Source organism: Thalassophryne amazonica, chromosome 9 (genome assembly GCF_902500255.1).
Source record: "Thalassophryne amazonica chromosome 9, fThaAma1.1, whole genome shotgun sequence".
Classification (NCBI taxonomy): Eukaryota; Metazoa; Chordata; class Actinopteri; order Batrachoidiformes; family Batrachoididae; genus Thalassophryne; species Thalassophryne amazonica.
This window is the reverse complement of record NC_047111.1, coordinates 62654869-62679301: the sequence shown is the minus strand read 5'-3', so window position 1 is coordinate 62679301 and position 24433 is coordinate 62654869. Positions and strand designations below refer to the sequence as shown.

Below are 24433 nucleotides of genomic sequence, written 5' to 3'. Positions count from 1 at the left end.
CGAGCTGCTATTTGTTGTGTTCACTGCGCCTCCGTCATTTCAAAGCATCACCGAATATCAGTGTTGCCACAGTGACTTTGAAAAAGTAATCTAGTTACTGAGTACTCCTTGAAAAAGTAACTTAGTTACTTTACTGATTACTCAATTGGACAAGTAACTAAATTAGATTACTAGTTACTTTTTTAGTTACTTTCACCATCTGCCGGCAACACCCCCCCCCCCCCCCCCCCGGTTTGCCAATAGTTACTTTATAGTCACCCTTTCTTGACTTCAGTGAACATAAATATTTGTTTTATAAAAAGGAAAATAAAGACATTTGTCCTGACCTCATATTTAACTGTTGACAGCACTGTAACAGTAAAACTTGCCATTTCTAACCTACATTGTTCATAAATGTAGCTATTAAATTCTTTCTAACATTTAAATTCTCTCCAAACATTTTAGTTGTTGAAATATTATTATTATTATTATTATTATTATTATTGTTATCATAAGTAGTATTAGTAGCTGTAGTAAAAAAAAAAGGCTTCAAAACTGGACCTTTAATCTAGGGGTGTTGTGGGGGGGGGGGCGCATCCCTGCCTCGCCCCATTTCCATCTGAATTCACCCCTGCTTGGCATCTGAGCACAAAGAATGGATAACATTTATTTATGCAGAGAACACGATCAGATTTACAGGTAAGAAAGTTTTATTCCTCAGAGTTTAGGCGCATCTGAGTGGAAAAAAGTGTTAGTTGTTGACACATCACGGATCAGTAGTTTTTAGCGAGCACACATGGAGCGGACTTCTAAATAAAGGGGGGGGGGGGCATAAATATGTCTTTGTAAAGCTCAGTGCAGGTGTGTTGTTGTCACTGCACTTTGAGAGATGAGGATGAGCTGTAGCTGCTGCAGGAAACTGTGGACAAAAAGCTCGCAGCTCGCTTAAAGTATGCAGTTCAGTCGAACCCTGACCCCAGGCTCATGGACCAAGTTTAATGCTGCAATCGACCCGCAATGCAAAAATGATAATAGCAGACAGTGACTTGGAGATGTAACTTTTGTTTAATTAATGATTTGGAAAGATTAAGGCGTTAGATTACTCCTTACTGAAAAAGCGGTCCAATTAGAGTAATGCGTTACTATCAATACTGTCTCAGACGGTCCCAAATGAAGCATGCGCAATGGAGGCAGGGCGGAGCAATTTTTTTTTTTTTTTAGAAAAACGCACCCTGATTTATTTAAACACACATAAGTGCATCTCAAAAAAATATTATTATGAAAAGTTTCAAGATACTCAGTTTTTCCAGTTTCTGAAATAACTGACAAAAGTAGCGAAACATTTCACAATATTCTAATTTTTTGAGTAGCAGTGAAGTGGAACTGGTTGTCAAGTCCCAACCCTAGTCCAAATACTTACATATCTGTAGTATTTTCCATTCATAAGTACGAGGGCTGTCAATAAAGTATAGGTCCTTTTTATTTTTTTCAAAAACTACATGGATTTCATTCATATGTTTTTACGTCAGACATGCTTGAACCCTCGTGCGCATGCGTGAATTTTTCCACGCCTGTCGGTGACATCATTCGCCTGTGAGCACTCCTTGTGGGAGGAGTCGTCCAGCCCCTCGTCGGAATTCCTTTATCTGAGAAGTTGCTGAGAGACTGGCGCTTTGTTTGATCAAAATTTTTTCTAAACCTGTGAGGCACATCAAAGTGGACACGGTTCGAAAAATTAAGCTGGTTTTCGGTGAAAATTTTAATGGCTGATGAGAAATTTTGAGGTGATTCTGTCACTTTAAGGACTTCCCATGGTGCGAGACATCGCGCAGCGCTCTCAGGCGCCGTCGTCAGCCTGTTTCAAGCTGAAAACCTCCACATTTCAGGCTCTATTGATCCAGGACGTCGTGAGAGAACAGAGAAGTTTCAGAAGATGTCGGTTTCAGCATTTTATCCAGATATTCCACTGTTAAAGGAGATTTTTTTAATGAAAGACGCGTCGGGACAAACACCTCCGTGTTGATAACCATTTGTAAAATCCAGGCGGCTTTTGATGGCTTTCAGTGGAGTGAGTATATGAGAAATTGTTTAACAGCTGGACATGTTCCAACTTGTCCTTAAGGCTTCCAACGGAGGTGTTTTTCCTGTGGCGGAGCATCGCAGCGGCTGCGAGGCGACGCTGCAATCCATCCGCATGTCTTTCATTAAAAAAATCTTCTTTAACAGTGGAATATCCAGATAAAATGCTGAAACCGACTTCTTCTGAAACTTCTCTGTTCTCTCACGACGTCCTGGATCAATAGAGCCTGAAATGTGGAGGTTTTCAGCTTGAAACAGGCTGACGACGGCGCCTGAGAGCGCTGCGCGATGTCTCGCACCATGGGAAGTCCTTAAAGCGACAGTATCACCTCAAAATCTCTCATCAGCCATTAAAACTTTCACAGAAAACCAGCTTAATTTTTCGAACCGTGTCCACTTCGATGTGCCTCACAAGTTTAGAAAAAATTTTGATCAAACAAAGCGCCAGTCTCTCAGCAACTTCTCAGACAAAGGAATTCCGACGAGGGGCTGGACGACTCCTCCCACAAGGAGTGCTCACAGGCGAATGACATCACCGACAGGCGTGGAAAAACTCACGCATGCGCACGAGGGTTCAAGCATGTCTGACGTAAAAACATATGAATGAAATCCATATAGTTTTTGAAAAAAATAAAAAGGACCTATACTTTATTGACAGACCTCGTACTGCAGGTGATGTACTACAATTTGTACTACAGTGTATTCAAAAGGATGCATGTCCCTTTAGATAAGTGTTTGATCAGAGTCCAGCTCACATGGAGTAAGTGGTGAGCCAGGCTGATGGTCAGTGTAATGTGATTGTTGTGACAGATGCTATACACAGTAGGGATAAATGAAAGCTGCTATCAGTGTACCTGTAGGTAGAGATACTGGAGATTATGGAGTCCTGCAAAAATCCCAGGAGGCAGACTTATCAGCCCACAGCGGTGCAGGTGTAGGTCATGCAGCCGTCCAAGTCCCAGGAAGGTGTCTGAAGCAAGGGCCCTCAGGTGACGATTTTCCCCGAGGTCGAGCTCCTCCAGGCGGTCAAAGCCGTGGAAGGTGGTTGGTTGTATGTAGGAGATGTTGTTGGAGTAGAGCCACAGCATTGTGGTGGTGGGCGAGAAGTGGCCACGGAGCAGCCGCTGAATATTGTTGTTCTGCAGGAAGACTCGCTCGCTCTGAGGCGGCATGCCCTCGGGCACATCATGGAAGTTGTGTGCCTGGCAGGAAACAGTGCTCGGTTTAGTGTAGCAGATACAGTGTCGAGGGCAGGGCAGGGAGAGATCCAGGCCACACAGCACCAACAGCAACTCCACCCCGCCACAACCTGCACAGAAAGACAGGAAAAAAAGAGAGAAAGAACGTGAGAGAGATAAGTAATTGCATTCACATGACATAGCTTCTGTTGTCAGGGACATCTCCAATGAAATACTCATGCTCTTGGTTTACAAGGACAACAATAAGCATGGCTGAATTGAGACAAATTCCAATAGGATGACACATACTCATATAAACACGCACACGTCCATTGTTCTGTGAACCCATTCTTCATTTCTCATCATTTCCAGCAGTTTACCCTCAACCTTCAATTTAACCTTCTGGAGTCTTTTGGGCGTTTTTGACTACTTTTGGTTTTACCTTCATAATTTACCTTAAACTGTTTACCTGGCCTTGTTTGGTGTCATTTTTTTCAGCACAACCTCACCTGTGTGACTTTACAGTTTTTCTTTCATTCTGACATACTGCATTAAAACAATGACCAAATATTCACCCCAAAACAAACATTTGAATCAGAAAAAAGTTAGTTTTTTTACTGTGAAAACCAGAAATATTTTTACCAAACCATTTTCATAATGTAGAATGAAATATGAATTATAAACTTCAAGAATATATGTAAAAATGTAGCATAAACAAAGTTATATACAACAATTCACATTAAAATGCAGGAAATGCTTCAGGCATTTTTGATGCTATTTACATGCTATTTACTCTCATTGACAATATTTTAACTAACGTTATATCCAGTAATCTTAGTGGGGGACTACTGGTCAGTGATATCAGTGATCACTTGCCAGTTTTCTCAGTCTTTGCATTGGAGGGTTGTTGTATGTATCGAAGCAATATCAAATTCATGAGTAGAAAAGTAACACCTGAAACAATTGATAATTTAAGGGGGATTTATCAAGTCAGAATTGGTCAGATGTTTTTGTTGATGATGTTGACAGGTCATATGATGCTTTCATTTCCATTTTTTCCAGTCTGTATAATAAACACTGTCCATTTGTTGACAAAAATATATAGAAATCAATATAGCAACAAACCATGGATAACTAAGGGACTTCAGAGGGCATGTAAAAAGAAAAACGTACTATATAAACAATTCATAAAACTACGAACTAAGGAAGCTGAAAGTAAGTATAAAACATATAAGAATAAGTTAATCAATATCATGAGACTCAGTAAAAAAACATATTATAATGAGTTACTTGTCAAAAATAGAAATAACATCAAAAACACATGGAACATATTAAATGAAATAGTAAAAAAAGAATAGAGTAACTAGAGATTATCCTTAATTTTTTCAGAGTAACAACTACATCACGATTGATAACGACGAGTCTATTGCTGAACACTTTAATGAATACTTCGTTAATGTGGGTAAAAATCTTGCCAGTAAGATTGACTCATCAACTAATAACTTCTGGGTAAATAATTCAACGTTTAACAAATCTGTTTCAATGTTCATTGGTGGTACTCATGAAAGGGAAATACTTGATCTGGTTCATGGTTCAAAAAGTAAGAAATCGACTGATTTTAATCATTTGGATATGGCTTTATTAAAAAAAGTTATTGATTGTATAGTAAAACCGTTCAATTATATTTGCAATATGTCACTAAGTACTGGTAAATTTCCTTCTCAAATGAAAATAGCCAAAGTAATTCCTCTGTTTAAAACTGGTGACAAACACACATTTTCTAATTATAGACCTATATCACTCCTGCCACAATTTTCCAAAATTTTGGAAAAAATATTTGCTAAAAGATTAAATGATTATTTACTGAAGCATAACATCATTTGTGAAGAACAATATGGATTCAGAAGGTCTCGAACTACATCACATGCTTTGATGGACTTTGTGGAAAGTATTGCAACTGCAATTGATAATAAACAATACACAATAGGTGTTTTTTTTTTATTTACAGAAAGCGTTTGACACAATTAACCATGGAATACTATTAAGTAAACTGCTGAAATATGGAATCAGAGGTCTGGCATATGAATGGATAGCTAGTTATTTACAAGGCAGATTTCAGTATGTTCAATTCAATAATACAAATTCTGAACTCAGGGATGTCACATGTGGGGTGCCGCAGGGCTCAGTGCTGGGTCCTTTGTTGTTTATAATCTATATAAATTATATAAGTTGGGTGTCGAGTTCACTGAGATGTGTCCTTTTTGCAGATGATACAACTGTGTTCTGTAGTGGTGAAAATCTTGAACAGCTTCTGGACATAGTGGAGAAAGAACTGGAAAAATTTAAGGTTTGGTTTGACGCTAATAAGTTGTCACTCAACCTTGGGAAAACTAAATGTATTATATTTGGAAATAAACAGGCACCCAAATGTAAAAATTTAACTATAAACAATAAGGAAATTGAGTTAGTAACAGAGAATAAATTTTTAGGTGTTATAATTGATAATAAACTTAGCTGGAAACCACATATAAATTATGTGAAATCAAAATTGTCAAAAACTATAGCCATTTTGTATAAAGCCAAAGACCTACTGCCGCAAGAAGGGTTACTTACTTTATATCATTCTCTGATGGTACCATATATGACATATTGTGTTGAGTCATGGGGAAACAACTACAAATCAAATACCAATCCAATATTCCTTTTGCAAAAACGAGCCATACGAATCATCTGCAATAAACAATATCGTGAACCAACTCATTCTCTATTTGTGTCTTTAAATTTATTAAAATTCATTGATTTGGTCAATTACATTACAATTCAAACTTTATTTCGAGCGAAAAACCAAGCCTTACCGAGACATGTCCAGAGTCTGTTCCGATTGAGGGAATCCAGATATAGTTTAAGAGGTTGTGAAATTTTTATGAAACCACCAGTAAGAACAAATGTAAAGGGTTTTTGTGTGTCTGTGGTTGGGGTGAGGAAATGGAACAAATGTTCAACAGAGGTTAGAATGAGTAGTACCTTAGTGAGATTTAAGAAACTACTCAAAAAGAGCATTATGTCTAAGTATCATAAAGAAGCAAATATAATTTGATTTATATGGAATGTTCAATTTATAAGTGGGACTTATTGTATATTTGAATGTGTGGGTATGTATATGCGTATGTAGATATATAGATATGGGTAGGTGTATATGTATATAAGTGACTGTGTATATGTATGTATATATTTATGTTTGTAAAGTATATACGTATGTATATAGGTATATGTGGCACAGCCCAAGCAGAGGGTCACCCCCAAGAGCCTGGTCTGCTTGAGGTTTCTTCCTTATAGGGAGTTTTTCCTCACCACAGTTGCCTAGTGCTTGCTCTGGGGGTTGGTAAGGTTAGTCCTTACTGGCGTAAAGTGCCTTGATTTGACTTTCTTATGATCTGGTACTATATAAATATAATTATAAGTGAATAGTATATTGATGTGTATGTCTGTGTGTCGACATGTAGTAGTGAATTTATATTTATGTAAATATGACTGATTAGAATTGTTGGACTTGTACTAGCAGGGGTGGGCGCTAATAAGCTTTGCTTCAGCCCACACCCTTTCGGACTCACTAGTTTTGTCTGTGTTTGTTTGTGGAATTGTTCATTTTTTTCTATTTGAATATTTTGTGTGCCGAATTAAAAAACTTTGTCACTTTGTCACTTGTCACATGCAATAAGATGCCACAAATTATATTTGTGCCACTCAGAAAAACAATTCCTGTTCAATGCATATCAGAAGCTCCAACCATTTGTAGATATTCCACCTCAATATCCATACGTATTTTTTTCCCCTCATTTCTTGTTTTTGTAGCATTTTTTTTTTTTTTGGTATTGGTACAGACTGTCAGTGGCTAAAAAAAGGAAAAGATGTTTTGGACTTGTGTGTGTGTGTGTGGGGGGGGTTGTCTCTTTATTGGTCTCTACTTGAACTCCTGTGTTCTCTGTCCCTGGAGCCTGCTCACTGCTGGGGCAGTGTGTGTCTCCACCCTGCTGCTGCAGCACTCAGCGCTGGAGCAGAAACGCATGAATCCTTGAGCAGAAGGAAGGAGAGGGCGTGTGATCTGATTCACAGTGCAAATCTGTGCGCACAGATCGGTGAATCCACCTGCTCTCGTTCATCCACACAGAACAATAAATTCCACTTCATCAGCACTTGATCACGCTCTGCTTCACACTGATGATGTGCTCCGCGCTTCAATTGTCTTCATGCAGTTCAAAAAAAAAAAAAAAAGACAGAGACTGGCTTGCTCCAGATGGCTGATTATTTTGACACACCCACTAAATAAAAAAAACTACACCACACACTAACTACACACGCTAAAACACTCCACCACACACACTAAAACACACTCCAAGCATGGCAAATAACACACAACTTTCAAATCTGATCACTTTCTGTTACCAACTAAATTACGTGGACTGGGGATCATTGTTTATTTGGTAATATATTTTACACCAGTGATATTTCGTGAATTTCTTTTTACTTGTTTGCTGTTGCAGAGAGAGAGAGAGAGAGAGAGAGAGAGAGAGAGAGAGAGAGAGAGGTCCCCTTTGCAAAATGCACACACACACACAAACCCACCCATGGGATTTTCTAATATTAACCAGTAAACTATTCCATAAAGTGAGAGCATGTTAAGCCTAGGGTCCTGTCTTGCTGACGACTTCTTAACCCAGAAGACACAGAGTAAGCTGTGTTAAGTTAAAGGGAACCAGTGAAGATGCCCTGGCTCCTGCAGCATGAGCCAAGTAAGAATCCATACAGATATTCCCCAACCCTGTTTTCATAGAATTGTGAGATAGGGTCCTCTTTATTTTTTTACATTTTCATTAATTCTTCAGGAAGCACTACATGGATATTCATGAAATAAAAAAAAAATCAGGCATACATATACAGTGTTGTATAGTAAAAATACTTCACTACTGTACTCAAGTACGTTTTGGGAGACTTTGTACTTTACTTGAGTTTTTTTTTAATTCAGCTTACTTTCACTTTTACTTCACTACATTTACCGACCTTAATTGCATACTTCTACTGTGATACATTTTCTATGCGCCATGCCATTACTCGTTACAAAAAAAACCACACACACGCGCACACACATACACGAAAAAGTTGTGTTTTCACCCAGAGACACCACTGATTACTAGTGACTGCAACGAAGTCAGGCCGATTTGTCATGAGGCATGTCTGGTAGGCTTTTTTGCAATTGCGCACTTGGGGGGTGTTTGTCAGGAAAATGATCATTTCTCTACATTGATTACAGACCTGCAGCGGGTCTGTAATCAACTTTTCTGCAGCGGCTTTGCTTTGAACCTTGAACCAATTGAAGCAGTGATTCGCAGGTCGAAGCAGTGCTTCGATCTACGATTTGTGGATTTTTATTTTGTTTTATACTAATACTACTATTTTTTTCCCGCTAAAACCCTGAAGAGCATATGTCTGTGAGTAATATTTAATATTTTTATGTTAAACCGACCTGTTATGGTCTTCTGAAACAGTTGATAGATGTATTTTATAACTTAAAAACTGGACCGATGCTAACGCGTTAGCATGTCTATGGCGTTTTCAATGTTAAAGGTAGCATTAAGCTGTTCGCATCAGCACGTTTGTGTTGATTTGTGTTCGTTGTTGTAAAAGAGTCAAATTGTAATTTTTTTAATTTATTTTTATTCATATATTATAGCAACAACAATAATAGTCTACATAATAGACAATGATAGTCAATAATAATAGACTAATAATGTTACAATTCAATTTTAGAGAAAGAGACAAAAAGAACCTAATGAAACAAAACACAACAAAAAAGATAAAACCATGTAACAATGAAAATAAATAAATACATATAGAAATAATTGTTTCCTGTGAACACCTAGTGAGTATCCTACTCTCGTTTAGGTTTTGAAACCTTGTTTCTGAAGTGTTTTTGTGTGATGTGCACAATTTTCAGTATTTTGACTAATACTACCAGTCATTTACAAGCCTAGATAAACTTTTATAAAAAAAAATATCAATCCGTTTTTGATTATTAACATTTACTTGTACTTTTAATACTTGAGTACATTTATTTGTACATTACTTGTACTTGTACAATAAATACTAGATACTTTAAGACTTTTACTTGAGTAGCATTTCAATCTGTGCCACGCACCTCATCTTGACAGAACACCGGCTGCCCTTCCTGACAACTCCAGATGTGTGTGGACATTGAGGCACGGGTGATTTTGAACCATGGACCTTCTTGTCGGGAAGCTATTTTACCTCTACAAAACACATGGACATATCCAACTGCTGTTATGGTGTACTCAGATTTTTTAATACTTTCATGTATTTGATTGATAGTCAGGGGGCACATTCTTATTTCTGAGCTCCGCTGACCAATCTGGACGACATGGCACGCTCATAGACCGCAGTGTTGTATCCTTTGGTTATCCTGTGAAAGGGGACAGAAAATCAATGTTCCTCCTGCTTACAAGTGAACACAAACCACACCTGGAATACATTCCCACAATGAGGGAAACTGAGGAAGAGGGTTAGTAAGAGAGCAAGTACACGATAAAGTGGAAGGAATTTGTGGCGTGCTTCTGAAGTGGATATTACTTTTTGTTTCTCAGATTCCTCTCCTTTCACGCTTTTGTTTTTTTTTGTTGTTGTTGTTGTTTTCAATATATATTTTTCCCCATCTTGGAGCCTTCCAGTTTCTGAAGTATTGCAGTGCTGCAGAGATTCAAGGGGTAAAAATAAAATGAGAATAATCAGGAAAAGAGAGTGACAAGCAAATTGTAGGAGGAATTTCCAAACACGACTGAGAGAGATGCAGCAGAAATAGTGTGCAGTTATCTGTCCAACCTGGTGTGACTGTGATGGACAGATGTGGCACAGGCATGAACCAAACATGTTCTGAAATGTCAGCAGAGGGCAGAGAAGTGTTATCCTGTGTGTACCTGTGTCTTTGTGTGGTAGTATATGTGACTGTGTGTCTGTAAGCAAGTGACATTTCATCCATAAAAGAACACTGCTTGTTGACAAGGTTGACCTTTTCTTCAACGTGGGAAAAAATAAAAATAAAAAATCAAACCTGCTGTCGCCATGGTAACGTGACTTCAGTCCCTTCTGCACCATTACATTTTGGGGTAGAATCAGAAGAACTGTATCTTGTTTCAAAACAACATAAGACTGTTTTACAAACACAACAATTTCAACAAAATGTGAAAATCCATCCACACGTGATTTATCTCTTACGCTGTCCTTGTGGTTTAGCATATGTGGGCAAGACCATAAGACAATTCAAACAAAGAATAAGTGAACACAAAAGTTCAATTCGCAGAAATTACAGGAATTATCGAGTAGCCGTTCATTTCAATGATGCACATCATAATGTAAGCACTCTTCGTTTTTGTGGCATTGAACAGGTCCCTCCTCCCCTTAGAGGGGGAGACCATGATAAACATTTGAAAAAAGAAGCCTACTGGACTGAAACATTACAAACTTTGGCACCTAAGGGGCTTAATGATGAACTGATTCTCAATATCTTATGACATTTTTCTATTATAGTCCTATGGTATATGCTCCATTTCCTCTGTCTAGTTTATTTATTGAGGCAGGTCTCTTGATGAATGGGTATGTGCGTGTATATGTATGTGTATATATGTATATGTGTGTGTATGTCTATTGAGCTGTCTTATATATCTGTTTTTTATGTAATATGTTTCATTGTGACATACATTATTGTATGAGTTTTATGGAAGTGTATATTAAAAAGGTTATGTTTTTTCTATGACAACATCCTGTGATGTAATCAGCCACACCCTATTTAAGATGGCTTTTCATTCATGGAAATTATTTGCCTGATGATGGCCTTTGGCCGAAACGTTGCTTGCTTGTTTGCTTGATTAAATTCACCCTTGTGTTGTGTTGCAAGTGAGGCAGTGTGCGAGAGTTTTTTTGGTTTGTTTAGCAGCCTTTGTGCCTTCTCTTACGCACCTGTCGTCAAGGGATGTGCGAAGTGATTTCTTTTTTAACAAAATGTGGTGTAAAAATCTTGGATTAACTACTGTGAAGCACAGAAGAGCATTTGCATAAATATGTGGAAGATTAAAATGAAAAAAGTACTTAAATGTGCGGGGAAGGATTTTGAGCATGAAATGCTATTAAATAAACTTTATTTAATAGCATTTAAGATGATTTAGCAGAAGGCAGAGCAAACAATACATGTTATGTTGCAAAAATGTTTTTCAACTAATCTTTTTTCACCTTTATAAGAGCCCAGAACTTAATGTTCTTCAGTCTATAGTTATGACTATAAAACTTAGCAGAAGACCAATCATTGGAATCACATCATCAAGGCCCAAAATGGTCCATTTTACAAACACATACATACATGCTTTAGCGCGCGCACACGTGCGTGCGCACACACACACACACACACACACACACACACACACACACACACACACACACACACACACACACACACACACACACACACACACACACACACACACACACACACACACACACACAGTTTTCAAGAAGTTGGCCCATTTTAATATGCCTTTAAAACATGAATTAGATTTCATGTCACTTCACCCAAATTTGCCTCAGTCTCTTCAATCTTCTGTGCCATGCTCTGTGAAACATCTTTTTATTATTATTGTTATTATTATTATTATTATTACATCCGCCAAGGACATAATAAAATCACTGGCTTTTATTTGTCTGTCTGCCTGTTAACAGAAAACTACTGCATCCACCCTTTTCAGGTTTCAAATCCCGCAAAACCTGGGAGAGGTCGCTGCGCTGCGATAACTGCAGTGAGACGCTCTTTAACCGCTGCACACGGACAACACCATTAACATCGCAACATAAAACTATTTTTATATTGTGCCTAAAACTCTCATGAATATATTCTCTGGGTTTATAGACGTTGTTATTGCATTTATTTTATGTAAACATGCGAGAATCACAGGCTGTCTCTCCGTTATTTTCAACGGGAGCTGCTGTGAGCTACGCTCACTTCCTGATCATGTCGTTCTGGGGGAAAGTGAAGTTTGCTCTTTAATGTCTTTATTATTGTTCTTATTGTTCTTTACAACACTGTTTGTCCTCTTTGTTCCAGACTAATATATATGTCTGAAATTCGGTTTGCTTTTATTAAATTCCACGCAGATTAAACGTAGCAGACACGGATTATTTGTTATAATTGTTTTAGCAAGTTTTCAGGGTATCATGCAGCAAGCAGTCTCTTATTAACGTGACGAAAAGCATAAAAAAATTACATTTTTGTAGTGTAATATTCATTTACAATTGTCATCATCTATGTTGTTTTGACTGCAGCGACTTTCTGGTGAGCAAGGGATTATGGGATCCAAGAAAACCCTGGATGGATTTTGACAAAATTTACACCACAGATATTTTAGGGAATGGAAGACACTATTAAATTTTGGATTCTGCATCAAGATTTCACTTTATATAGGCTTTGAAGTAATTCTGATCTTGTTTTTATTATTATTATTTGTAGTAGTAGTAGTAGTAGCAGTAATCTTGCCATCAAATCAGCAGAGATGTGGATGAAACCACACAGAGGTAACAACTTGTTAGGCAATATTAACAAAAAGCTTTAAACTTTTTTTAACATGATGATACAATTTAAAGGCAATTTTTAAAATCAATGATTAATGTACACTAATGTCCACTGTCTCATGATGTATACACGGTGATAATTTTACACATTTTGTCAGTCACTATCTGTTTTGTTTTCTCTTTACTGCAGCTTCATCATGCTGACATGAATGAAACATTAAAACATTCATAATTTTTGCATTTTTACCCATAGTTCCACATTGTGCATGTTTAAACCGTTTAGCTCGAAGGTATGCTTGTATCGATGGACCCACTGGCAGAATGTTGAAGAATAAATATTTTACAGTGCTCATTTCACATTTAATATTAATTACACTGAAGAGGTTTGTGCAGAGTTATACTTGTTTTGCACGGAAGGGTGAACGGTAAAAAGTTCAATAGAAGCTGTAACAATACAGTGTGCACTATTGGCCCGGTTGTTTTATCGATAATAAACAGATCACTGCTTTCCGGCTATGTCCCTCAGTATTTTAAACAGGCAATTATTCACCCTCTTTTAAAAAAGCCTAATGCTGATCCTTCACTCCTTCAAAATTTTAGACAAATTTCTAAGTTGCCTTTTATTTCCAAAGTCTTAGAGAAAGCGGTGGCCAAACAGCTTAATGAGGTTTTAGCTGAACATAATATTCTTGATAAATACAAACACCTCAAAACACCTCATTTATTTGTGCCTTTCAAATAATACTGGCAGTCAGCTGCATGTGTCTGTCAGGTCCCTTGGCCTCAAGATTTGATATGTGAAGTCTAACAAAATATTGAAATTATAATCCACATTATAACACAAGAAAAGCTATTACAACCCCAATTCCAATGAAGTTGGGACATTGTGTAAAATGTAAATAAAAACAGAATACAATGATTTGAAAATTCTTTTCAACCTATATTTGAATTTGAATTTATTTATTTATCCGGCACACAGCTGAGCAACAACAAAGGCAATAACAAAACATAAAAGAAACAATGTACGAAAAACCTGTGTGGCCGAAAGGGTGAAGGCAGAAGCAAAGCTTATAAGCACCCTCCCCTTATACCATTAAAAATAAAGAATGTATATATACATATACACATACACATACATACATTCATATATACATACACACATATATACACCTACACATATGGTCATAATTACTGTACAAGAGAAGAGATAAAAAAAAAAGGTGCATAAACAATTTAAATTAATCACAAAATTTCAAAATACAACCAAACAAATAAGAGTGAACAGTGACAAAATGTTAAACCTAATCCTTCAACCTATTAACGGGTAAATATATTCTTTTTGTAAAGCCTTTTAAAACCAAACAGTGTACCAAGTATTTTAATATTATCAGGACAATTATTCCAAATATTAACACCGCTGACGGAAACACAATGACTTTTAACAGTAGTACGGATCTTCAATTTCTCAAATAATAATGTTCCTCTCCAACTGTAGCTGGAGTCTCTCATTTTAAACAGATTCTGGACATGTAGAGGCAAAAGCTTATTTTTAACTTTATATATAATCTGTATTGTACTATAATCAACCAAGTCCCAGAATTTTAAAATTTGCAGACAAGCAAATTTTAAAATTCATTATATTCACAAATATTCAATTGAATACACCACAAAGACAAGATATTTAATGTTCAAACTGAAACTTTATTGTTTTTGTGCAAATATTTGCTCATTTTGAAACGGATGCCTGCAACACGTTTCAAAAAAGCTGGGACAGTGGTATGTTTACCACTGTGTTACATCACCTTTCCTTCTAACAACTGTAGGAAGAAAGCCACAGGATGACTATAATAATGTTTGGAATATTGAAAATTATCACTTGTGGATAATTTTACCTCTAAAAGGGGGCACCACCTATCGCTGCCTTAATGTTATTACAACCAGGTTATAATATCATTGGTTTTAGGGTCAGTCAATAGGAAATATTAAAATCAGTCTCAAACTTTCAGGCGTAAGCTACGCAGGTCAGATCCGACACCTCTGTAAAACCATACAAAAATCCTAATTTAACAGGTAATTTACTTTGGTATTTATTAACTTGAGAGAAGATTAATGATTCTGAATAGCGTTAAATAAAGCCACTCTGTTTATCTGACAACATAGCCTGGTCTTACTTTGCACAGTGCAGCGGGTCTCCGTGAGGTCCGATGCTGGACGCTGCCTGGTTCAGTCAACGCTCCGTCCGCCACACAGCTTCTTCAATGACCTTGACAAAGAGGCTCTGCTGGTCCAACCCGCTTGGTTTCGTCAGTTGCGGGGATGATTTCTGTTGTTGTGCTGTGATTTCGCGACGGAGGTTCAAGTCGCTGTTGAACGTCTCAGCTGACCTGGATGTTTTTCTCTACAGCGCTCTGGAGTCTGGCTCATCAGAATAAAGGTTTGAGCATCTTTATTCTCTATCAGAAATCAAAAATTCATCTTTCATCATCGTCTTTTGGAAGCTGGGTCAAATCAAAGCTCAATGCAAAAATAGCTGACTTTAGAATAAAAATGTTCGTGAAAGGAATTCTGAGTTGAAGAAAGAAAAAAGGTTTAATTTGAAAAATTGAAAAAAGGAAGTTAAATGCGCCTGTGCATTTAACTTGACAAAAGTTATCTGTCGGAAAAAGGAAATTCTTGTCAGTGCGTCAAAACAAGAATGAGTCTTAAATAGCACGTGGCTTTAAACAAAGTCAAATTGTTTTGTTGACGGATAGGCCGCTTCTTTAGACTCAAGAAGCGCACGGCAAACACAGAAGAGAAAAGAGCGAAGAGTTAAGAACGTGAATTCCCAGGCGCGAGCTCTTTTAAAGCTCCACCCCCAAGAATTCTGGGTAATGTAGTTTCTGGAGTTTCCTTCGTCTAGGTGTGTAAGTTGTAGTCTTACACACCTCTCTGCAGCTTCTCTCCCCCTGCCATCCCCTCATTACCCCATCCCCGTAGAGACGGTGCCTGCTCCCAGACTACCAATAACCAGCAAAAATCTATTTAAGCATAAAAATTCAAAAAGAAAAAATAATATAGCACCTTCAACTGCACCACAGACTAAAACAGTTAAATGTGGTCTATTAAACATTAGGTCTCTCTCTTCTAAGTCCCTGTTGGTAAATGATATAATAATTGATCAACATATTGATTTATTCTGCCTTACAGAAATCTGGTTACAGCAGGATGAATATGTTAGTTTAAATGAGTCAACACCCCCGAGTCACACTAACTGTCAGAATGCTCGTAGCACGGGCCGGGGCGGAGGATTAGCAGCAATCTTCCATTCCAGCTTATTAATTAATCAAAAACCCAGACAGAGCTTTAATTCATTTGAAAGCTTGACTCTTAGTCTTGTCCATCCAAATTGGAAGTCCCAAAAACCAGTTTTATTTGTTATTATCTATCGTCCACCTGGTCGTTACTGTGAGTTTCTCTGTGAATTTTCAGACCTTTTGTCTGACTTAGTGCTTAGCTCAGATAAGATAATTATAGTGGGCGATTTTAACATCCACACAGATGCTGAGAATGACAGCCTCAACACTGCATTTAATCTATTATTAGACTCTATTGGCTTTGCTCAAAAAGTAAATGAGTCCACCCACCACTTTAATCATATCTTAGATCTTGTTCTGACTTATGGTATGGAAATTGAAGACTTAACAGTATTCCCTGAAAACTCCCTTCTGTCTGATCATTTCTTAATAACATTTACATTTACTCTGATGGACTACCCAGCAGTGGGGAATAAGTTTCATTACACTAGAAGTCTTTCAGAAAGCGCTGTAACTAGGTTTAAGGATATGATTCCTTCTTTATGTTCTCTAATGCCATATACCAACACAGTGCAGAGTAGCTACCTAAACTCTGTAAGTGAGATAGAGTATCTCGTCAATAGTTTTACATCCTCATTGAAGACAACTTTGGATGCTGTAGCTCCTCTAAAAAAGAGAGCTTTAAATCAGAAGTGCCTGACTCTGTGGTATAACTCACAAACTCGTAGCTTAAAGCAGATAACCCGTAAGTTGGAGAGGAAATGGCGTCTCACTAATTTAGAAGATCTTCACTTAGCCTGGAAAAAGAGTCTGTTGCTCTATAAAAAAGCCCTCCGTAAAGCTAGGACATCTTTCTACTCATCACTAATTGAAGAAAATAAGAACAACCCCAGGTTTCTTTTCAGCACTGTAGCCAGGCTGACAGAGTCAGAGCTCTATTGAGCTGAGTATTCCATTAACTTTAACTAGTAATGACTTCATGACTTTCTTTGCTAACAAAATTTTAACTATTAGAGAAAAAATTACTCATAACCATCCCAAAGACGTATCGTTATCTTTGGCTGCTTTCAGTGATGCCGGTATTTGGTTAGACTCTTTCTCTCCGATTGTTCTGTCTGAGTTATTTTCATTAGTTACTTCATCCAAACCATCAACATGTTTATTAGACCCCATTCCTACCAGGCTGCTCAAGGAAGCCCTACCATTATTTAATGCTTCGATCTTAAATATGATCAATCTATCTTTATTAGTTGGCTATGTACCACAGGCTTTTAAGGTGGCAGTAATTAAACCATTACTTAAAAAGCCATCACTTGACCCAGCTATCTTAGCTAATTATAGGCCAATCTCCAACCTTCCTTTTCTCTCAAAAATTCTTGAAAGGGTAGTTGTAAAACAGCTAACTGATCATCTGCAGAGGAATGGTCTATTTGAAGAGTTTCAGTCAGGTTTTAGAATTCATCATAGTACAGAAACAGCATTAGTGAAGGTTACAAATGATCTTCTTATGGCCTCAGACAGTGGACTCATCTCTGTGCTGCTTTTGATACTGTTGACCATAAAATTTTATTACAGAGATTAGAGCATGCCATAGGTATTAAAGGCACTGCGCTGGTTTGAATCATATTTGTCTAATAGATTACAATTTGTTCATGTAAATGGGGAATCTTATTCACAGACTAAGGTTAATTATGGAGTTCCACAAGGTTCTGTGCTAGGACCAATTTTATTCACTTTATACATGCTTCCCTTAGGCAGTATTATTAGACGGCATTGCTTAAATTTTCATTGTTACGCAGATGATACCCAGCTTTATCTATCCATGAAGCCAGAGGACACACACCAATTAGCTAAACTGCAGGATTGTCTTACAGACATAAAGACATGGATGACCTCTAATTTCCTGCTTTTAAACTCAGATAAAACTGAAGTTATTGTACTTGGCCCCACAAATCTTAGAAACATGGTGTCTAACCAGATCCTTACTCTGGATGGCATTACCCTGACCTCTAGTAATACTGTGAGAAATCTTGGAGTCATTTTTGATCAGGATATGTCATTCAAAGCGCATATTAAACAAATATGTAGGACTGCTTTTTTGCATTTACGCAATATCTCTAAAATCAGAAAGGTCTTGTCTCAGAGTGATGCTGAAAAACTAATTCATGCATTTATTTCCTCTAGGCTGGACTATTGTAATTCATTATTATCAGGTTGCCCTAAAAGTTCCCTAAAAAGCCTTCAGTTAATTCAAAATGCTGCAGCTAGAGTACTGACGGGGATTAGAAGGAGAGAGCATATCTCACCCATATTGGCCTCTCTTCATTGGCTTCCTGTTAATTCTAGAATAGAATTTAAAATTCTTCTTCTTACTTATAAGGTTTTGAATAATCAGGTCCCATCTTATCTTAGGGACCTCGTAGTACCATATCACCCCAATAGAGCGCTTCGCTCTCAGACTGCAGGCTTACTTGTAGTTCCTAGGGTTTGTAAGAGTAGAATGGGAGGCAGAGCCTTCAGCTTTCAGGCTCCTCTCCTGTGGAACCAGCTCCCAATTCAGATCAGGGAGACAGACACCCTCTCTACTTTTAAGATTAGGCTTAAAACTTTCCTTTTTGCTAAAGCTTATAGTTAGGGGCTGGATCAGGTGACCCTGAACCATCCCTTAGTTATGCTGCTATAGACGTAGACTGCTGGGGGGTTCCCATGATGCACTGTTTCTTTCTCTTTTTGCTCTGTATGCACCACTCTGCATTTAATCATTAGTGATCGATCTCTGCTCCCCTCCACAGCATGTCTTTTTCCTGGTTCTCTCCCTCAGCCCCAACCAGTCCCAGCAGAAGACTGCCCCTCCCTGAGCCTGGTTCTGCTGGAGGTTTCTTCCTGTTAAAAGGGAGTTTTTCCTTCCCACTGTAGCCAAGTGCTTGCTCACAGGGGGTCGTTTTGACCGTTGGGGTTTTACATAATTATTGTATGGCCTTGCCTTACAATATAAAGCGCCTTGGGGCAACTGTTTGTTGTGATTTGGCGCTATATAAAAAAATTGATTGAATTGAATTGAATAGTTTTATATATATAAATCAGCGTGGCTCCAAAATTCCCACTTCAAAACCCAAACAAGTCCTGTAGAATAAATCCTGTAACTGGTTTACCTGGAATTATATACCACACACATAAGTAAATGTTACCCAATGAACAGAGTATAACACATTAAATATAATACTTTCATGAAAATTCAGTAAGGTATGCATGGTATGCAAAAGGTATCATGCATGAAGTGAAAAGAGTCACATGTCATTTTCTTTTCTCCTTTTTTTTTTTGTTACAATAGAATGAAATTTTCTTTTAAACATGGTTACACTTTTAAGTCTGCAGGAGTCGGTCACCTGCCCTTCCCCAAATCCTCCAACAAGGGTCACTCTTGTTCCATGGTTGAATTTTGTATTTATTCGTAGAGACTGGGAAAAACGTAATACTGAGTCGATTTCAACCAAAAAACCTTTGCCATAATCAGTGGACTGACGGTAATCCTTCAGTGACTTGTTTTCTTTTGAGTCTAGTGTAAAAACCTCTTTTTAAGACTTTTGGTGAAGAAAGTGCCTTTCTGTGGAGGTTTTTTTTATGTGAGAGGGGAGTTGAGTTGCATCTGGTTTGGGGTACTGATAAGAATTCACAGCTCCGTGAGGAATGCACTTTGGGGAGTCTTAAATCCTGATTAGTGGTGGTGGTTTGACACAGATCCAAGCTGTGCCTGGCTTGGAGCGTCTCCTCTTTGACACCTGGAGATATACCAGGCCTTGCTGTATGGAGTTTAAACTTCGTGGCCTATGCTTAATGCAAGGTTAAGATGTTGGTTGTTTGATCACAGCTTTCCGCTATATAACACTCAATAAGCATTTGGGAACTGGGCACACTTACCTCCACAAAAGGTCTGAAAATTCACAGAGAAACTCCTGGTCGTTACTGTGAGTTTCTCTGTGAATATTCAGACCTTTTGTCTGACTTAGTGCTTAGCTCAGATAAGATAATTATAGTGGGCGATTTTAACATCCACACAGATGCTGAGAATGACAGCCTCAACACTGCATTTAATCTATTATTAGACTCAATTGGCTTTGCTCAAAATGTAAATGAGTCCACCCACCACTTTAATCATATCTTAGATCTTGTTCTGACTTATGGTATGGAAATTGAAGACTTAACAGTATTCCCTGAAAACTCCCTTCTGTCTGATCATTTCTTAATAACATTTACATTTACTTTGATGGACTACCCAGCAGTGGGGAATACGTTTCATTACACTAGAAGTCTTTCAGAAAGCGCTGTAACTAGGTTTAAGGATATGATTCCTTCTTTATGTTCTCTAATGCCATATACCAACACAGTGCAGAGTAGCTACCTAAACTCTGTAAGTGAGATAGAAAAATTGTATCAGCAAAGAAAGTCATGAAGTCATTACTAGTTAAAGTTAAAGGAATACTCGGCTCAATAGAGCTCTGACTCTTTGTCAGCCTGGCTACAGTGCTGAAAGGAAACCTGGGGTTGTTCTTATTTTCTTCAATTAGTGATGAGTAGTAAGATGTCCTAGCTTTACGGAGGGCTTTTTTATAGAGCAACAGACTCTTTTTCAGTGAGACGCCATTTCCTCTCCAACGTACGGGTTATCTGCTTTAAGCTGCGAGTTTGTGAGTTATACCACGGAGTCAGGCACTTCTGATTTAAAGCTCTCTTTTTCAGAGAAGCTACAGCATCCAAGATGCACCACTCTGCATTTAATCATTAGTGATTGATCTCTGCTCTCCTCCACAGCATGTCTTTTTCCTGGTTCTCTCCCTCAGCCCCAACCAGTCCCAGCAGAAGACTGCCCCTCCCTGAGCCTGGTTCTGCTGGAGGTTTCTTCCTGTTAAAAGGGAGTTTTTCCTTCCCACTGTCACCAAGTGCTTGCTCACAGGGGGCCGTTTTGACCATTGGGGTTTTTACATAATTATTGTATGGCCTTGCCTTACAATATAAAGCGCCTTGGGGCAACTGTTTGTTGTGATTTGGCGCTATATAAATAAAATTGATTGATTGATTGATTGATTGAAAGAGTGGTGATAGGAGCAGACTTCAATGGGCATGTTGGTGAAGGGAACAGATGTGATGAGGAAGTAATGAGTAGATATGGTATCAAGGATAGGAATGGGGAAGGACAGATGGTAGTTGATTTTGCAAAAAGGATGGAAATGGCTGTGGTGAATACCTACTTTAAGAAAAGGGAGGAGCACAGGGTAACATATAAGAGTGGAGGAAGGTGCACACAGGTGGACTACATTCTTTATAGGAGATGCAAGCTAAGCGAAATCAGAGACTGTAAGGTGGTGGCAGGAGAGAGTGTCATTAGACAGCATAGGATGGTTGTTTGTAGGATGACTTTAGAGGTAAAGAAGAAGAAGAGAGTGAGAGCTCAACAAAGGATCAGATGGTGGAAGCTGAAGGAGGAAGACTATTGTGTGAAATTTAGCGAGCAGGTGAGAGAAGCACTAGTTGGAGGGGAAGCAGTTTTGGACAACTGGAAAAGTACTGCAGATGTGGTGAGGGAGACAGCTTGGGCAGTACTGGGTATGACATCTGGACAGTGGAAGGAAGACAAGGAGACTTGGTGGTGGAATGAAGAGGTCCAGGAAAGCATAAGGAGAAAGAGGTTGGCGAAAAGTTTTGGGATAGTTGGAGAGATGAAGAAAGTAGACAGGAGTACAAGGAGATGCGACGTAAGGCGAGAAGAGAAGTGGCAAAAGCAAAGGAAAAGGCATATTGCAAGCTGTACAAGAAGTTGAATAGTAAGGAAGGAGAAAAGGACTTGTACCGACTGGCCAGACAAAGGGACAGAGCTGGAAAGGATGTGCAGCAGGTTAGGGTGGTAAAAGATGCACATGGTAATGTGCTGACAAGTGAGGAGTGTGTGCTGAGAAGGTGGAGGGAATATTTTGAAGAGTTGATGAATAAAGAAAATTAGCAAGAGAAAAGGCTGGATGATGTGGTGAGAGTAAATCAGGAAGTAAAAGAGATTAGCAAGGAAGAAGTGAGGGCTGCTATGAAGAGGATGAAGAGTGGAAAGGCAGTTGGTCCAGATGACATTCCAATGGAGGCATGGAAATGTCTAGGAGAGATGGCAGTAGAGTTTCTAACCAGATTGTTTAATAAAATCTTGGAAAGTGAGAGGATGCCTGAGGAGTGGAGACAAAGTGTGCTGGTTCCTATTTTCAAGAACAAGGGTGATGTGCAGAGCTGCAGTAACTATAGAGGCATAAAGCTGATCAGCCACATTCTGAAGTTATGGGAAAGAGTAGTAGAAGCTAGGCTTAGAAAACAGGTGAAGATGTGTGAGCAGCAATATGGTTTCATGCCAAGAAAGAGCACTACAGATGCAATGTTTGCTCTGAGAATACTGTTGGAAAAGTACAGAGAAGGACAGAAAGAGTTACATTGTGTGTTTGTGGACTTAGAAAAAGCTTATGATAGGGTGCCAAGAGAAGAGTTGTGGTATTGTATGAGGAAGTCTGGAGTGGCAAAGAAGTATGTTAGGGTAGTGCAGGACATGTACAAGAATAGTGTGACAGCGGTGAGATGCGCAGTCGGAATGACAGACTCATTCAAGGTGGAGGTGGGATTACACCAAGGATCAGCTCTGAGTCCTTTCTTGTTTGCAGTGGTGATGGACAGGTTGACAGATGAGATCAGACAGGAGTCCCCATGGACTATGATGTTTGCAGATGACATTGTGATCTGTAGTGAGAGTAGAGAGCAAGTTGAGTCTAGTCTGGAGAAGTGGAGATATGCTTTGGAGAGAAGGGAAATGAAAGTCAGTAGAAGCAAGACTGAGTACATGTGTGTGAATGAGAGGGAGCCCAGTGGAATAGTGCAGTTACAAGGAGTAGAAGTGGTGAAAGTAGATGAGTTTAAATATTTGGAGTCAACTGTTCAAAGTAATGGAGAGTGTGGTAGAGAGGTGAAGAAGAGAGTGCAGGCAGGGTGGAGTGGGTGGAGAAAGGTGGCAGGAGTGATTTGTGACCAAAGAATATCAGCAAGAGTGAAGGGGAAAGTTTACAAAACAGTAGTGAGACCAGCTATGTTGTATGGTTTAGAGACAGTGGCACTAACAAAAAGACAGGAGGCAGAGCTGGAGGTGGAAGAGCTGAAGATGTTGAGATTCTCTTTGGGAGTGACAAGAATGGACAAGATTAGGAATGAACATATCAGAGGGACAGCTCAGGTAGGACGGTTTGGAGACAAAGTCAGAGAGGCGAGATTGAGATGGTTTGGACATGTGCAGAGGAGGGACCCAGGGTATATAGGGAGAAGGATGCTGAGGATGGAGCCACCAGGCAGGAGGAGAAGAGGGAGACCAAAGAGGAGGTGCATGGATCTGCTGAGAGAGGACATGCAGGTGGTTGGTGTGACAGAGGAAGATACAGAGGACAGGGTGAGATGGAAACGTTTGATCTGCTGTGGCGACCCCTAACGGGAACAGCCGAAAGACAAAGAAGAAGTTATTCTTACTGTGTAATCACATGCCTGATCCTGTCAGATTTCAGAAGCTAAGCAGGGTCCTGGTTAGTACTTGTTTGAGAGTCTTCTTTGGAAAACCAGGAGCTGTGTCTGCTTCTCCAGGAAAAACTGGAGTTGAGTCAGGAAGGGCATCCGGGGTAAACCTTGTGCCAAATCCCAATGCAGCTCTGTGCTGAATCTACTGCGGTGACCCTGAGTAAATGGAAGCAACCCAAAGACAAACAACAAAATTAAAAACTAACATCTAAACATTAATTTTCTGCTGCTTGTTGGGTTGCTGTGGCAGTCGACCGAGCAGCTCATCCCACAGTATCCACCCTTTTTAGACAGATGGCCATGTTCTCAAGCTTTGGAGGTGCTGATCCTCATCTCAGTTGCTTCACACTCTGCCTCAAACCTGCCCAGTATGCATCAGAGGTCACAATCAGATGAAGCCAACAGAACCAGATCATCTACAAAAGCAGAGATTTAATTCTGATTTAATTCTAACAAAACTGAGCACCCTCCAATCTCTGACTGCAATGTCAAATCCTATCCATGAAAATTATGAACAAGATTTGTGACAAGGGACAGCTGACATGACAGTGTATTTCAGCATGTTGTAGTGCACGTAGCTCAGTATGTTAAAGAGTTGACCTCCCAACATATATACCTGGGTTTGATTCTCAGTCTCTGAGTACCTGTCTGTGTCCTTCAACAAGACACTTCAATTGCATTGTCTCAGACCAT

At 38.8% G+C, this 24433-nt stretch overlaps 1 protein-coding gene across 1 annotated transcript in view; it reads right to left on the bottom strand.

The window, feature by feature from the left end:
* The window catches only part of LOC117517257 (reticulon-4 receptor-like 1), a 368475-nt gene that overhangs the window by 7510 nt on the left and 336532 nt on the right, over positions 1 to 24433 (bottom strand). The window contains exon 2 of the mRNA XM_034178204.1: positions 2913 to 3367. Coding sequence (XP_034034095.1) covers positions 2913 to 3367 — 455 coding nt within the window. The remainder of the gene's footprint in view (positions 1 to 2912; positions 3368 to 24433) is intronic.